The following is a 14833-nucleotide window of genomic DNA, read 5'->3' as shown; positions in this document are numbered from 1 at the left end:
AATAGATTTTAAAAGTGAGATAATTATATAATTTCTGTTATTGTGTGTAGAAAAGATTTTTGTATACATTATTTTCATGCAAATATTTAGTTTTTAATGGGTTTTTAGTTTTTAATAATATATTAATATCATATTTAAAGATTTTTCAGATTAGGCACATGGATGTTGACAATTGTGGAAAGTTTTTAACAACTAGTTTAGTTACATGAGTGAGTAATAAAATATTTATTATAATACATTTATACAAATAAATAATAAATAGGTAATTGTAATTGTTTTTATGTACTTATTTTTGTTATTAATTGTCCACATGATTGATTTTATAAGATTGATATTCATAATATAGCCTCTAATTAATATTCATATTATAGGATTATCATTTACCTTATTGAAATGTCTTAATTGACAGATGGTTTAATATAAAAAATATGGTTTGTAAATTTGTATGTTAACATACTGTAAATGGAAAACATATATTTTTTTTATATGCATATAAACTATTAACTTGCAATTTGTTATACATTTTTGCGTACAAAAAATGTTTTTGTTATTCGTATAATATTAATTATAAATAATTGTTTTCAACTTGATAATTTTTTTTATAATTTATATTATTTAGAGAAAGATTACCTTAAAGATAAATATACAAATTATATAATTACCTACTTGTTCAATATGTGACTTATCAGACGGCATTATTAACCAGTATTTGAATAATGATCTATCAACAATTTTTTTTACAAATTATAGATTATATAGGATATTTAACAAAAATAAATTTCACCCAGATTAATTATTATTTTTTTATAAAAAACCAATTTTAGACATAGAACAAAAATGTAGTGAAAAAACATGTTTATTTAATTTTTTAATTAGTATACAAATACAAAATAAAAATGTGTACCTAATATATTTATAGCATATTATTTTTGGATAATATTTATAATTGTTGTTGGTGTAATAAGTCACAATTAAAAAAACATCAATTAAATGCATGTGGCAACATTATAACTGATGTTCCTTTTTTTCATATAATTTTGGTTTTTAATACTTTTTATAAACTTTTGATAATTTGTGTATGAGTCCCTAAATCGATGGATGAACAATTTTTTTTGTATAATTCACTGTTATAGTTCATCACTTCTAATAAACAAGGATTAATTTATCTGATATTACAACAGTAGCATACAAGCTGTATGCAATAGATATAATTATTATTCTTTGAATAGGTCGTCTTGGTAGGTCACATATTAAACCCAATAATACCGGTGGGTCACAAACAAGGCTCAATTTTAACCCGGTAGGCGGTAAGTCACATAATATAGAACAAATATCATGATATATGTATGCTTATAATAACCTACAGGTCATGTTAATTAATTTTGTATAGATGCATATTAGGACGGATTCATATTTGAACAAAGTTAAAGTATTTAAAGCCAGGAAAAAAACAAAATAATTATTTTAAAATTACTAAAAAAAATCTTAATTAAATTAATATATTTGATTAATTTTATTTTTAGAGTTAAATAATACTTATTTAATGTATTTATAAGTTTATAGTTTAAACAATTAATTCACAGATTGAGATGGACCATAAAACTTATATTAATAAGAATTTTGTCTTATTATAAACTCATAATTGTATCTGGGTCTTTGTGTTGATGTGTAATAATCTGTTGTAATAAATTTAACACAAATTTTAAACTTAAATAAAAAAATTAACTGAAAAATGTTTAATCATAATTGTCAATCAACAGATTTGTTTTTCAACAACAAAAAACATTTTTAATTAAAAGTGTCAAATATTATAGACTATGGGTTATGTATATATTTATTTATTTAAATTAAATTATTATTAACTGCATTATTTGAAATTGTATCTTGTGCATTTGTGCATGTATATATTTAAAAATATGTATACTCGGGCCACCGAGAAACTGCTACTGGACGGCAACTAAAACTCGTCCAATCTCACGCATTCCCACCACTAAATCTGCATGTACGCTGGCCGCCACCAACTTTGGTCGTCACCACCGTTGGCAGTGAGTAGGGGAATTTACGGTGGTAGAGTGGGAGAAATTTGGGTACGAGAACGCGGAGCTCCGTCATTTGGATGCCTCAACGAGTAGCGTTTTCTCGGTAGCCCGAGTATGGTCTAATAATTCCTAAACCCTAGTTATATTTCATAACTCAAGTTTATTGGTACATTCAATATTCAATTTTACATTATTAATTATACAATCAAATTCATAACTAAAATGATATATATTCAATTTTAAAATGCATTGTTGCTTATATAAATTCAAACTATATAGAGAAAATAGAAATACTGTCATTGTGTGTTTGTAGATAAACAAATAAAGGAGAACTAAAAGTACATAAGGGAGACTTCAACTGTTGAACCTAACCTAATTAAGCCTCAATAAATTATTAAAAATATTATGCTGTGAATTTGTGATGATAAGCTGTTATTAATTGATGCTTATCTTATTTAATAATACTGATAATATAAGATAATAGATTTAAAAAATATATAATTTACAGAGGAACTCCATTTTTTTTTTAAAGTCATTTTAGAAACTATTGCTCAAAAAGTATTTTATATAATTGCACATGAACACCATTGAATCATAAAAAGTTATGTTTTAGAAGATAATTTTTCAATTAAAACTGTGATTAATGCAATAAATAAATCAAAAAATAAATGCATTATTTATCAATATAATATATGTTACTTTAAATTGCAAATTTATGTAAGTATATTTTTTTATTCGATAAATTATGATTATTTTATTTTTTCCTTTTCACTTAAATACAATTATAAATATATGTTGCTTATGACACAATGTACAATAATCTATTTTTAATTTATACTTAAGTATAGTAAATATTAAGAATATATTTACAAAGAATAATTTTTAAAGTGAATACTATTAAATTATTTGTTACAAATAAGTTTGTAACATCATTTTTATATACTTCATTGTTAAACAAAAAACCTGAGTATAATTATTTACTAAAAATCATCATGTATATTAATTTTAATACTTGTATATTGAATACATTAATTTAATTTTTAATTATTAATGAATAAATTACATAAGTGGTAATATTAGGTACTTAGGGTCCAATAAAAATATTTTAAATTATAATAATTCACTAACTTAATTTTTTTTTTTTGTTAAGTTTGGCAAAATATGAAGTTAAAATGTTCAAAATGTAATGAAAAAGTAATAACAACAATCAATAAGTACAATTTATAAAATAAAATAAAACAAAACAAAATGAGATCTAAAAAATTAAGAAAAATAAAATAAATGTTAGTTAGTTAATAAATAATAATAAACCAAAGTAGTAGTATAGTTTAAGTTATAAGTTTTTCTTTAAAATCAATACTGTTTAATTAAGTGAGTCATTTAAACATGAATCACATTTACTTAATTTAACAATAGAGAATTTAAGAACTTGCAGCAACCCAATATGGCACATTTGGTATTGGTGCAAGAATTGATCATTTAATCACTTACTTCCCTGTATGGTATTTCTGAGGTAATAGTGAAGTCTTCAAAATAATGATTCAGGAACTCAAATGTAGGTCGTTTATCTGGATCAGAGTCCCAACACAGTAACATTAGTCTGTAGATATCATCAGGGATGAAATGAGATACTGGCTTTGGCATACGATATCCATGTTCCACTTGTTCAATTACTTCACGACCATGCATACCTAAAATATAATATATTATATTTACAAGGAACACCTTTATTTAGGAATATTTATACATTCAAGCAGAATCTTATAACTTAATCTTTATTATTAAGTCATAGAATCTGAAGAAACCAAACTACATAAAAAATCTAAATTTGATCATAAAAAATTGCCACCTTGGCATTGGAATAGTAGTATTATTTAGTATTAATTATAAAAATAATTACAGTTAATAATATTTATAACAACATTGATAGCAGTGGCTAATTCGGCGAATCGGAAAGTTTCTCAAGTCCTAAAATGTTGCTTTGTATCTTAAGTTAATTTTATAGGTTGTAAATTGTAACAGTTTCATCGCCATGAGTAAAATGCAATCAAAATCATAAATACTGAGTTTTCTTCAATGATATTTAAAACTCAATTAATAAATAACACTACATGTTCAATTTAAACATTAAAAAAAAAAGTTAGAAAAAATACAAAACTTAAATTAAATAATTAATCCATACAAAAACTTTCATTTAAAATAAAATAGAATCAGACAATAATGAATAAATTACTTTTATATTTTAAGAATGTAATTATTAACAGTCCTCAATTTGTTATTCAGTAAAATGAATAATTGTATATCAAAGTTATGTCATAAAAAACACCTAGTTGCCCAAGTAAGATGTTATAAAAAAAAAAATTAAGTATTTAGACATTTCAAATGCCAACTGAGATCAATAATGTTTGAAAACATTTTTATACTTAAATGTGTATATAGCCATATAAAATCATAAAATTCTTAAAATAAACTATCTATTATTAAAAAATGTTTTAAATTAAAATATTAAAATAGTATAAATTGAAAATGACTTATTTTAAATGTAATTTAAAATAGAAGTTTCAGATGAAAAAACCAATTTATTACCTGGGTATGGGACTTGTCCATACGTAAATAATTCCATAAGTAATATTCCAAAGGACCATACATCTGATTTAATTGAAAAACGTCCATAGACAATAGCTTCAGGTGCAGTCCACTTAACAGGAAATCGTGTACCTTGCCTAGGACAATATTCATCATCTTCTATAATTCTCGCTAAACCAAAGTCACAAATTTTAGCCATGTTATTTTCTCCAATTAATACATTTCTTGCAGCCAAATCCCTAAAAAAAAATTATCAATTAATATAGTTCAGTTCATTAATTAATTTATCTTTAGTGATTTTACCGATGAATTAATTGTTTTAATTCCAAATATGCCATTCCGCTAGCAACTTGAGCAGCAATATAGATTAAATCACCAAATTGCAAATATTTACTATCACAATTTCGCAAAAAATCCAATAAACTTCCATTACACATATATTCTTGTATAATTAGTACAGGTTCATCTTTTGAACAAACAGCATAAAGGGCAACAAGTCTATCATGTCGAAACTTTTTCATTATAGAAGCTTCTTGTAAAAATGCTTGAGTAGACATAGAGCCTTGTTTGAGTGTTTTCACAGCTACTTCAATATTATTTCGCCATTTACCGTACCAAACTTCCCCAAAATTACCATGGCCAAGTTTTCTAATTAATTGGATTTCACTGCGATCTATTTCCCACTGATCACGTAAATTAGGACCTAGATCCCAAATCTGTGGTTGTGGCTTACAACATGAACGAGCCAAAACATGACATAATCCCAATGAATTTTCTAAAAATAATACAAGATTAGATAAAATTATGAAAAATTATGAAAATAATAAATACTAAATTTCTTACTAGAATAGGCAGATATGAGCTCAGGAAGACTAGAAAAAGTCTGATTAGTGGCAATGTAATAACCACCATTATCAAGAGATTTTATTTTATAATGTTTCACATGATACCCTCGACCTCCTTCCCAGTCTTTAACACTAAGCGAGAAGCCATTTGGATTATGTTCCGAATCACGTACTAAGTATGTCCCTCTTTGATTTTCTTCAGATAATAAAAGTTTTTCAGCTTCTTTACGAGATATTTTTCCAAAAAACCAACTGCAAGCAGTTATTAAAAATATTTTTAATTTTATTAATGTTATTGTATCAATATTCAATAGTGTTACTTACTCTTCACTCTCAACTGATTTTTCTTCAGCAACAAAATTCCAAGGTATCAATCCTTCCTCATTTGTTCTTAAATGTCTAACACGCCACCAATCTGGTTCACTATCATCTAATAGTTCCATACGATCTCCTTTAACGAAGGAGACATCAGACATCTCCCTGGACTGGTAATTATAAACAGCAACCACAATTCGTCCATGTAAAGACGAATGAACTAAAATATAATTTTGAATAAATACATGAAAATTGTAAAAATTAATTAAATATTATTATTACGTGTTGATGTTGGAGTACGTATAATGTCGACACCGTGGCGTTTAATGCTTGCTGTTCCATGTTGACGATTCAATTCAGCCACATAACGCACTTCACTGGATCCTTTATTCAAGACATCTATAGAATCTTGTATTTTGAAACCATGATGTAAAACTGTAAAGTAAATAATAAAACATAAAAGTATATAGGTTACCTAGTTGAAAGTTAATCTCCAATAATAGATATTTACCCAGATGATGGGTTGGATCTGGTGAATGACGACTACAGCAAGTACCCATTTTATGTGCAATGATTAGTCTTCATCATATTATTTTCTAATATTTATAGCTTTACATATATATCAACATATTTAAATAAATTATTAAAATCACATAGGTAGATATATTCAAACTGATACAGATTATTGGTTATGACTTATGATTTACAAATAAACTTACTAAAATTATTGTTGTTATTTTAAACAGTAGAACCTAATATTCTGGTTTACTTTTAAACTAAATAATTTTAAAGCATTGAACTCACATTGATTACACTTTCTAAAAGATTTTCGTCTTCTGTATCATTCCGTATGTATACAAAATAGTAAATACAAATACAGTTCGCATTATTTTCATCAAGTTGATTATTGATAAAAATATATTCTATAGCCCACTCTCGTGGCGAAAGATAACAACACAAACTATGGCCTATGATAATATCGTTATAATTATATAGTAATATTAAATAAAAAGTAAAAGCTTACATATATATAAATACGTATATCTTAAATCGTGGTAAATACCAAGGTGGTAAAGTCCAAGGCATTAATTAAGCCATCATGGCCGTTGAAATGGTTCGGATATAGTTTTTATAGTAGAAAAAATGTTTCTATTTTAAACTTTGAGAGTGGTTTTTGCCACCGAATTGGATCAATTTTGTACATTACATTCATTGGGGCATTAAAATAGTAAGAAAATGCGGGTTAAGTACCTTTCAAAATAATCTGGATTAATAAATAAAAAATATTAAAAAGTTAAGTTAAAATTTTCGGGAAATTAATAACTTAAATAAAGTTAAAATGTGTTACTTTTTTTCCATTTGAGTGGTTCTCAGCATTAAAGATATAATAACTAATGTTTAATTAATAATAAAGAAAATAGGTACCTATAGTCTATACTAGTTATACAATCATGTCTATATTAATTAATAATTATATTACCTAATGTAAATGTAATTGAGTTATTAACTATTATATTGTTATTCATAACGCATCATAAACAAGGGCCCCCGGTCATGTTAGTGCCACCGTGGACACTGAACTAAAGGTGTATAAGCAGTGTACCTATTATGTATATAGTTCAGTGACCGCGGATCGTACGCAGTGGGTGGTTGCGATGGTTTATTTATGTAATTATGTGGCATATTATATCCATTCCCACCACACTAAACACTCCACATTTTGTTGACGATTATCTACATTATTTCGTTTTTTGGAAAGTCGAAGTAGTTTAACGACATGTTTATGTCCAATACTTATTGCAGTATCTTCTTTGGAGAATCCTATACAATTAAATAGTATGTACCTAGGTATTCTCTGGCTTTAAGTAGGTACGAGACCGACACTGGTGACATGTGTTATGTGTGTGTATATAAAGTATTAAAGTAACACTATAGGTACTATCATTTCTTGTAAATTTGGGATCTATCTAATATATTAAAACTTTCAATTTATTGGTCTTTATTTATTTATCTTTATCTTCATTGGTTTTTATTTATTCAACTTACCAATTTATTGGTCTCTATAAAAACAAAACAATTTTGACCTTAAAAGCTTCCAGAACAAATATTATGCTCATTGCAATGGAAATCGTGCAACTTAAAAGCTTTCTGACATTTGTGACGGAAAAGTATACTGTTATTCCCGGAACTAATTCGACTAGGACGAATAAGAGTGACAAAAAAATGGTTGTGTGTTTTCTCAAAGGCTGATCCAATTCGATCTGTTTAGACAAATATGTGTATAAGCACAATTTGTATTGTAATTATGACTTCGCTAAAATCGAAATATAAATACTTCGTAGGATATTAAAAAATACTTATAAAAATACTTACATAATAATTATAGTCTTTTAAAATATCACAGAAGTATGATAAAAAAATCGCAATGACAGGCATTGAAGTACAAAATGACTTCCATGGGAAGTCCGATATGATTGACCGTCTTAAGGAGATTCCAGAAGAACGTAGCGCTGTGTTTGAACAGTATCTAAACAGTCTAAACAATAGAAAACAGCAATTCGGACTTTGGACACTCTTTATTCTCGGTATTTTTGTAATATGACATTTTAAATTATTCTTATAAAAATAGTCAAGAAACAATATCTACAGCTAAAATTTTTCTAGGTAGCTTAAAAAAATGGCAGGTTCTGGTCCTCTGTACCCTTACCTGTTACGGCCTGGATTAAATTTAATAGGTACTTACATTATTTTTAGATTCTGAGTGAAACGATGAATGTATTGATTTTACAATGATGTGTGTTTTTTTTTTTATTTTTTTTTTTATTTTTTTATTTTTGTGTCTGTGTACACGATAAGTAGTCGAAATAATGCTTCGATTTTCGACTTCAGTATCTTGTTCGATGGGAAAGTGAATATCGTTGGTGCATTGGGGAGGTCAAAATTTTAATTTCCCAGTAGTTTTCAAAAGCGATGTGAAAAACAAAAGAAAAATTAAGGAAAAACGGGAATTTTTACGCAAAATCGATTTTTAACAAAATCGATTTTGGTTATTGGTGTAACTCTAAAACAAATGACCGTAGATGCATGAAATTTTCACTGGTTGTTTATATTAGCATTTTCTATACACCATAAAATTTTCTTTTGACTCTTTTTGAGCTGTTTACAGCCATTGTCAGTTTTCAATTTTTTTAGTTTTTTTTTCTATAAATATCAATAAAATTTTATCTATTGAGTAAAAAAGCTTGAAAATTTAATGGAAGGCTCCTAGTTTATTGTTTCAAAGGCAGATGAAAAAAATTAAAAATCCTTAGTCACAGTTTTTAATTATAAGCATTTAAAGTTCAAATTTTGACAAAATACGGAAAAATCACGAAAAATAGCAAATTATTTTGATGAGAATTCATAAAAATTTTTCTTTTTAAATCTAAGATTTGAAAATGTAATATAAGATTACTCATAAGTTTGTCTACCTTTATCAAAAAAAAAATGTCTAGAAGAAACTTAAATTAAATTTTTATGAGCGTCTGAAATTTATATTTTTACAACATTTGATATTTACTCGATTTCTCATGTAACGATTTTTTTATTTTATTGTAATTAAAAAACGAATGACTGTAGATACTTGAAAATTTCACTGAATGTTTATATTAGCATTTTCTATACACCATACAATTTTGAAAATATTTTGACTCTATTTGAGCTGTTTACGGACATTGTCAGTTTTCAATTTTTTTAGTTTTTTTTTCTATAAATATCAATAAATTTTTATTTGTTGGGTAAAAAAGCATGAAAATTTAATATTAGACTCCTGATATATCGTTTTAATAGCAGTTGAAAAATATTAAAAATACATTTGCACAATTTTTTTTTATAAGCATTTAAAGTTCAAATTTTGACAACATTTATCAAATTTATAATTTATTAATTATTTTGTGGTTAAAAATTTATAAAATGTTTAACTTTTATGGCTAAGGATTGAAAATTTAAAACAAGGCTCCACGTTAATAGGTTATATATAAATTACTTTATTCACAATAATATCATCAAATATACTTGGTAATATCATAGGGTGACTGACCGTTTTCGCTCAGAATCGTTTTTCTTATACAATGATATTATATCATTGAATTCAAATTTAACACCATCCATTACAGTGACCCACTTGTAACCTACCGTACAGCAGAGCGACATCCACTTATCCACCTTTTTTTTATAATACTTCCATAAATACAGCATTAATGAGTGCCCTTGAAACTGAAGAATTATTGAATCTGTATAAAACAATAATCTATAATAATAGATATTGTAATATAATCTTACATAAATATTATCTGACTAATGTTGAATTCGAAATTATAGATGGACAGAGCAATATGCCAATTCATAGTACCTACATACAAAGTTGGTACAAGAAAGGCCAATATGTCATATGTTTATAATGTTCAGAAATTAAAAAAAAAATTGACCAATTTTTAAAATATAGAGCTTGGTCTTATATTCATTTCTTCCTTAATAATTGGTAAAGTATTAATTCGTAGAAGAAATTGTAGTCAATAGTTTTACAACATTGAAATATATCCATAGTTAGAACAATAAAATCACTCATAAATTTATAATAAAAAATCTTAATTTGGCCTTTCAAAATAAAGTTTTTTAGTTTTTTTTTTAAAATTTTATTTTCAACATTTAATTTTGTGATAGAAGTTCTTAAGGTTAGTGCCATTTTACGTTGAGTATTGTATAGAATTTAATGGTGCAGTTAATTCATACAAAAATTAGTATTAAGGTTTAAAAAGATATATTCTTTCCTAATTGGTGTATGCATTTAGCTTGGACCAAATCATTAATTTTTAAGTTTTAAGCGATTGAACTATATTTTCATCCTAAATTGAAGTGATTATATATTATCTATATACTGTATTTCTTAGGTAATTTATTATTTTTTAAATAATATATTTGACATTTTTTTTTTCTATTTCTATGTATATTATAATGTAAATGCCAAGGTACATAGGTACATTATAAAGTATTATACATTTTTACGTTGTATCTTGGACCCTTTTATTATTTTTTTTTTAAATAAAATTATATCAGAAGGCTGCTGATTTAGGGTTTGGAAAAAAATGTAAATGCCAAGGTACATTATAAAGTATTATACATTTTTACGTTGTATCTTGGACCCCTTTTTTATTTTTTTTTTAAATAAAATTATATCAGAAGGCTGCTGATTTAGAGTTTGGAAAAAAATTCATATACCTAAAGATTTATTATATCTACAATAATTTTAATATGTATTAACATAAAATATTAACAACTAGAGCTGTTAGGGATATTTAATAATATGAGAGGATTAGGGGAAGTAATGTCGAGGGGAAGTAATGTTTATGGGAAGTAATGCTCGAGGGTAAGTAATGTTGAGGGGAAGTAATGCTAACGCGGTTCCCCTCTGGCTCTCGATACCACAAAAAAAAAGGGGATATTTAATAAGAAAGGTACCTAAGTACAACACTCTCTCTACATAAACATTTTAAAATTGAAGTAAGGATTCTAAATATGTTATGACTTAATTTGTTTTATTTTATTGTATGACCCTAATTTTGTTGTTAAATATAAATGTGTACATTTTATTTAGACATTTGCCACCCATAAAAAATATGAAACTTACTGTTTCAAAAAGAACGACCCTAACCAACTTAGTGTCTACTGATGGTAAAAGCTGGAAATGTTAGAATTGTGCAGCCAGTGTGGCACATTCTTATCAAACTATTTTACGATTCACCTACAAACGTGAGAATAACAATTGAAAATCCTCTGTTCCAATATGGAGTTTTCAAACGGATAAACCTGTCGATGAACTTTGACGACATTTGATCTGGTGATTGGATACTGGTAGAAATGTCCTTGAATTCAGTCCTCCACGAATTAAAACAAATTGGTCAGCTAACGGATTTGGATATTTATTTTTTGATAATAAAATCGTAATTCATTTATTATGTGCCATATATGGTAAGATTTTTTATTTTTATTTTCAAATAATTATTGTAACTATAAATAAGTATATTTTATTGACCTATTTTATGTTTCAAATAATCGAAATAAACAACATATTAAGAAAAAACCGAAATGTTATCACAAAACCAGTTGGTTTTAAAAAATAACAATATTGTTTTTTTTTTTTTATTCTAATATGAATAACTCTAATAGATGTGTTAGTTTGTTTTATAAGGGTTCTCAAATTTAAAATGTAAACAAAAAAACGGGAATATTTACGTTAACTATGGTTTAAAAAAATAATTTTGTTGTTTAGCTGAACTATTTAAAAAAAAAAAAGGTGGGAAAGTGGGTGTCACTCTGCTGTACAGTAGGTTACAAGTGGGTTACTGTAATGGATGGTGTTAAATTTTAATTCAATGATATAATAACATTGTATAAGAAAAAAGATTCTGAGCGAAAATGGTCAGTCAGCCTATGATATATTACTTTTGATACCTTTGATATTACCAAGTATATTTGATGATATTATTGTGAATAAAGTAATTTATATATTTACCTATTTACGTGGAACCTTGTTTTTAATTTTCAAACCTTAGCTATAAAAGTTGAACATTTTATAAATTTTTAACTACAAAATAATTATAAAATTTAAAATTTGATAAATTTTGTCAAAATTCGAACTTTAAATGCTTATAAAAAAAAATTGTGCCCATGTATTTTTAATATTTTTCAACTGCTATTGTAACAATACATCAGGAGCTTTGTATTAATTTTTCACGTTTTTTTACCCAACAAACAAAATTTTATTGATATTTATAGAAAAAAAAACTAAAAAAATTGAAAACTGACAATGTCCGTAAACAGTTCAAAAAGAGTCAAAATATGGTGTATAGAAAATGAAAATGTAAACATTAAGAAACATTTTCATGTATCTACAGTTATTCGTTTTTGAATAACAATAAAATAACAAAACCGCTACAAGAGAAATCGAGTGATGAATATACAATATTGTAAAAATATGAATTTTAAACGCTCATAAAAATTTAATTTGATTTGCTTAGACATTTTTTTTTTTTGATAAAGTTACACAAACTTATGAGGAATCTTGTATTGCATTTTTAAATCTTCGATTTAAAAAGAAAAATTTTTATGAATTCTTAACTCAAAATAATTTGGTAATTTTCGTGATTATTCCGTATTTTGTCAATATTTGAACTTTAAATGCTTATAAACAAAAACTGTGACTATAGATTTTTAATATTTTTCAAATTTCATTGTAACAATATAGTAGAGGCCTTGTATTAAATTGTCAAGCTTTTTTACCCAACAAATAAAGTTTTATTGACATTCATAGAAAAAAAGACTAATAAAATTGAAAACAGAAAATATTCCTAAACAGTTCAAAACAAATCAAAATTTTTTGAAAATTTGATCGTGTATAGAAAATGGAAATATAAACGACTGGTGAAAATTTCATGTAACTACAGTTATTCGCTTTTGATAACGTTGATTTGTTTTAAAGTTACAACAAAAACCAAAATCGATTTCGTCAAAATTCCTGTTTTTTCTTAATTTTTATGTGGTTTTTCCCGGTGCTTTTGAAAACTATTGAGAATTTTAAAATTCGACCTACCAAATACACCAACACGATTCACTACCTATATCTACACGCCACACGGACCGTGTTTCTTTCAGACAATTTTCTTCGGAGGGGCTTTTGAAAAAATCGGAGGGGCAATTATAATACGTATTATTTTATTTACACAATATCACATTATTATACTGTAATAGGTAGTCTGTTATGACTGTGAACATTATAATTAAATAGATACGTCATACCCAACATTTCGCATAAAGTTTTACATACACACATAGTATTATTATATATAACCAATCCTTATTTTTAAATACATGTATGTTAAGTTCAATATAGGTACAAAAAATAAATAAATAATAATAATAGCTAGAAAAAAACATTTTTACATTATTTTTAGTTAAAAGTTATTGAATTTTAATTTTAAATGATATTATTACTGTTAATAAATTGTTTTAAGTTCTAAAGAAATCGAATTCGGCGATCTTTTTTAGCTGCGTACAAATCTACCGTTTTGTCCAAGAAATCTTCTGTTGGAACGTCAGGCCTTTTCTTCATTATATACTAGCCATTTGTATTTTTGTTCCCACTTTATATTATAATGGCGCTCTTTTACGGCGGACGATTTTACAGAAAGTAAGTTGGATGATTCTATAACACAATTTTCTTCTTCATCTAATTCAGTTAACTGTGATGATGGTGATGAACTTGCTTTTTCTTCTGAATTTTTACTAGAATCTTCTTAAAATAAAACAATAGATGTTCTCTTCATTTTTCTTAATTAAGTTACTGTAAAGTAAAAATGTTATAGAAATTTCATAAATTTATTTTAATTCTATTGTTTTTACCTTTACTGTTATTATTTTTTTAATTTTTTTATGTCTAATAGTTATAGTTTTGTATTGGCTTTAAATTAATGTTTATTATTTTTTTTGTCCTGTAAACACTTTTTCATCATACTAACTTTTTTTACTTTTTAACTTACTTTTTTATTACCTACACTGAAAAAAAATCCTGATCATATAAAATAATACAAGTATAAAGGTAAATTAGTTCAGTATAATTAAAATATGGCAATACAAATTCAAGTTATTTATTTAAATAAGATAATCATTGAAAAAAAAATATTTAATAGATATACCTACAATTTGACAAAAGTAAATATACATTTAAATAGAATTTATACCATTAGGTTAGGTATTATAAAATATATTTTAGTAGGTACATATAAATTTAACTTTTTAACTGACTTAAAACTATAAATTTAAGAATTTAGATTAACTGCAGACCTTTTAATAATATAATAGTTTACCTTATTATGATTGTCAATGCTTTGATGCTGATTAAGAAATGTACTAAATTATTAAACAAATATAATTTGATTTTTTATTGTTTTATACAAATTTCAATGAATTAGGTACACAACACACAGTAACAAATAACACAGTGACAGTCAGTAC

At 25.6% G+C, this 14833-nt stretch overlaps 2 protein-coding genes across 3 annotated transcripts; both read right to left on the bottom strand.

The window, feature by feature from the left end:
• Positions 1-809: 809 nt before the first annotated feature.
• On the bottom strand, positions 810-6652 carry LOC132950042 (tyrosine-protein kinase Src64B). Of its 2 annotated transcripts, XM_061021236.1 has the most exons (8): positions 6505-6652; positions 6297-6394; positions 6068-6220; positions 5795-6005; positions 5469-5722; positions 4929-5400; positions 4626-4864; positions 810-3730 (listed from the first exon to the last, which is right to left on the bottom strand). In XM_061021236.1, the coding sequence occupies exons 2-8, from the start codon at positions 6343-6345 to the stop codon at positions 3519-3521; spliced, it is 1590 nt and encodes a 529-aa protein (XP_060877219.1). In that variant the 5' UTR covers positions 6346-6394; positions 6505-6652; the 3' UTR covers positions 810-3518. The 2 variants fall into 2 exon arrangements, with proteins under 2 accessions (XP_060877219.1, XP_060877218.1); XM_061021235.1 differs by having other exon boundaries at positions 6297-6652.
• Positions 6653-7845: 1193 nt separating this feature from the next.
• LOC132951336 (uncharacterized) lies at positions 7846-13931 on the bottom strand. The gene is made up of 4 exons (XM_061023157.1): positions 13884-13931; positions 11569-11685; positions 8158-8401; positions 7846-8051 (listed from the first exon to the last, which is right to left on the bottom strand). The coding sequence occupies exons 1-4, from the start codon at positions 13929-13931 to the stop codon at positions 7846-7848; spliced, it is 615 nt and encodes a 204-aa protein (XP_060879140.1).
• Positions 13932-14833: the final 902 nt, after the last annotated feature.

Source organism: Metopolophium dirhodum, chromosome 8, assembly GCF_019925205.1.
Source record: "Metopolophium dirhodum isolate CAU chromosome 8, ASM1992520v1, whole genome shotgun sequence".
In the NCBI taxonomy this organism is placed as follows: Eukaryota; Metazoa; Arthropoda; class Insecta; order Hemiptera; family Aphididae; genus Metopolophium; species Metopolophium dirhodum.
Note: the sequence above shows the minus strand (reverse complement) of the source record. Positions and strands in the feature narration are given on the sequence as shown.

Excerpts from the sequence above, each read along its gene's own strand:
- LOC132950042 (XM_061021235.1), bottom strand. The coding sequence starts at position 6,345 with ATGGGTACTTGCTGTAGTCGTCATTCACCAGATCCAACCCATCATCTG. Across the intron at positions 5,723-5,794 it reads AAATCAGTTGAGAGTGAAGA|TTGGTTTTTTGGAAAAATAT; the intron begins GTAAGTAACACT and ends AACTGCTTGCAG. Across the intron at positions 5,401-5,468 it reads GCTCATATCTGCCTATTCTA|AAAATTCATTGGGATTATGT; the intron begins GTAAGAAATTTA and ends TATTATTTTTAG.
- LOC132951336 (XM_061023157.1), bottom strand. The coding sequence starts at position 13,931 with ATGAAGAAAAGGCCTGACGTTCCAACAGAAGATTTCTTGGACAAAACG. Across the intron at positions 11,686-13,883 it reads AAGATTTCTTGGACAAAACG|GACATTTCTACCAGTATCCA; the intron begins GTAGATTTGTAC and ends ACTGAATTCAAG. Across the intron at positions 8,052-8,157 it reads AAAAGACTATAATTATTATG|AACAGATCGAATTGGATCAG; the intron begins TAAGTATTTTTA and ends CATATTTGTCTA.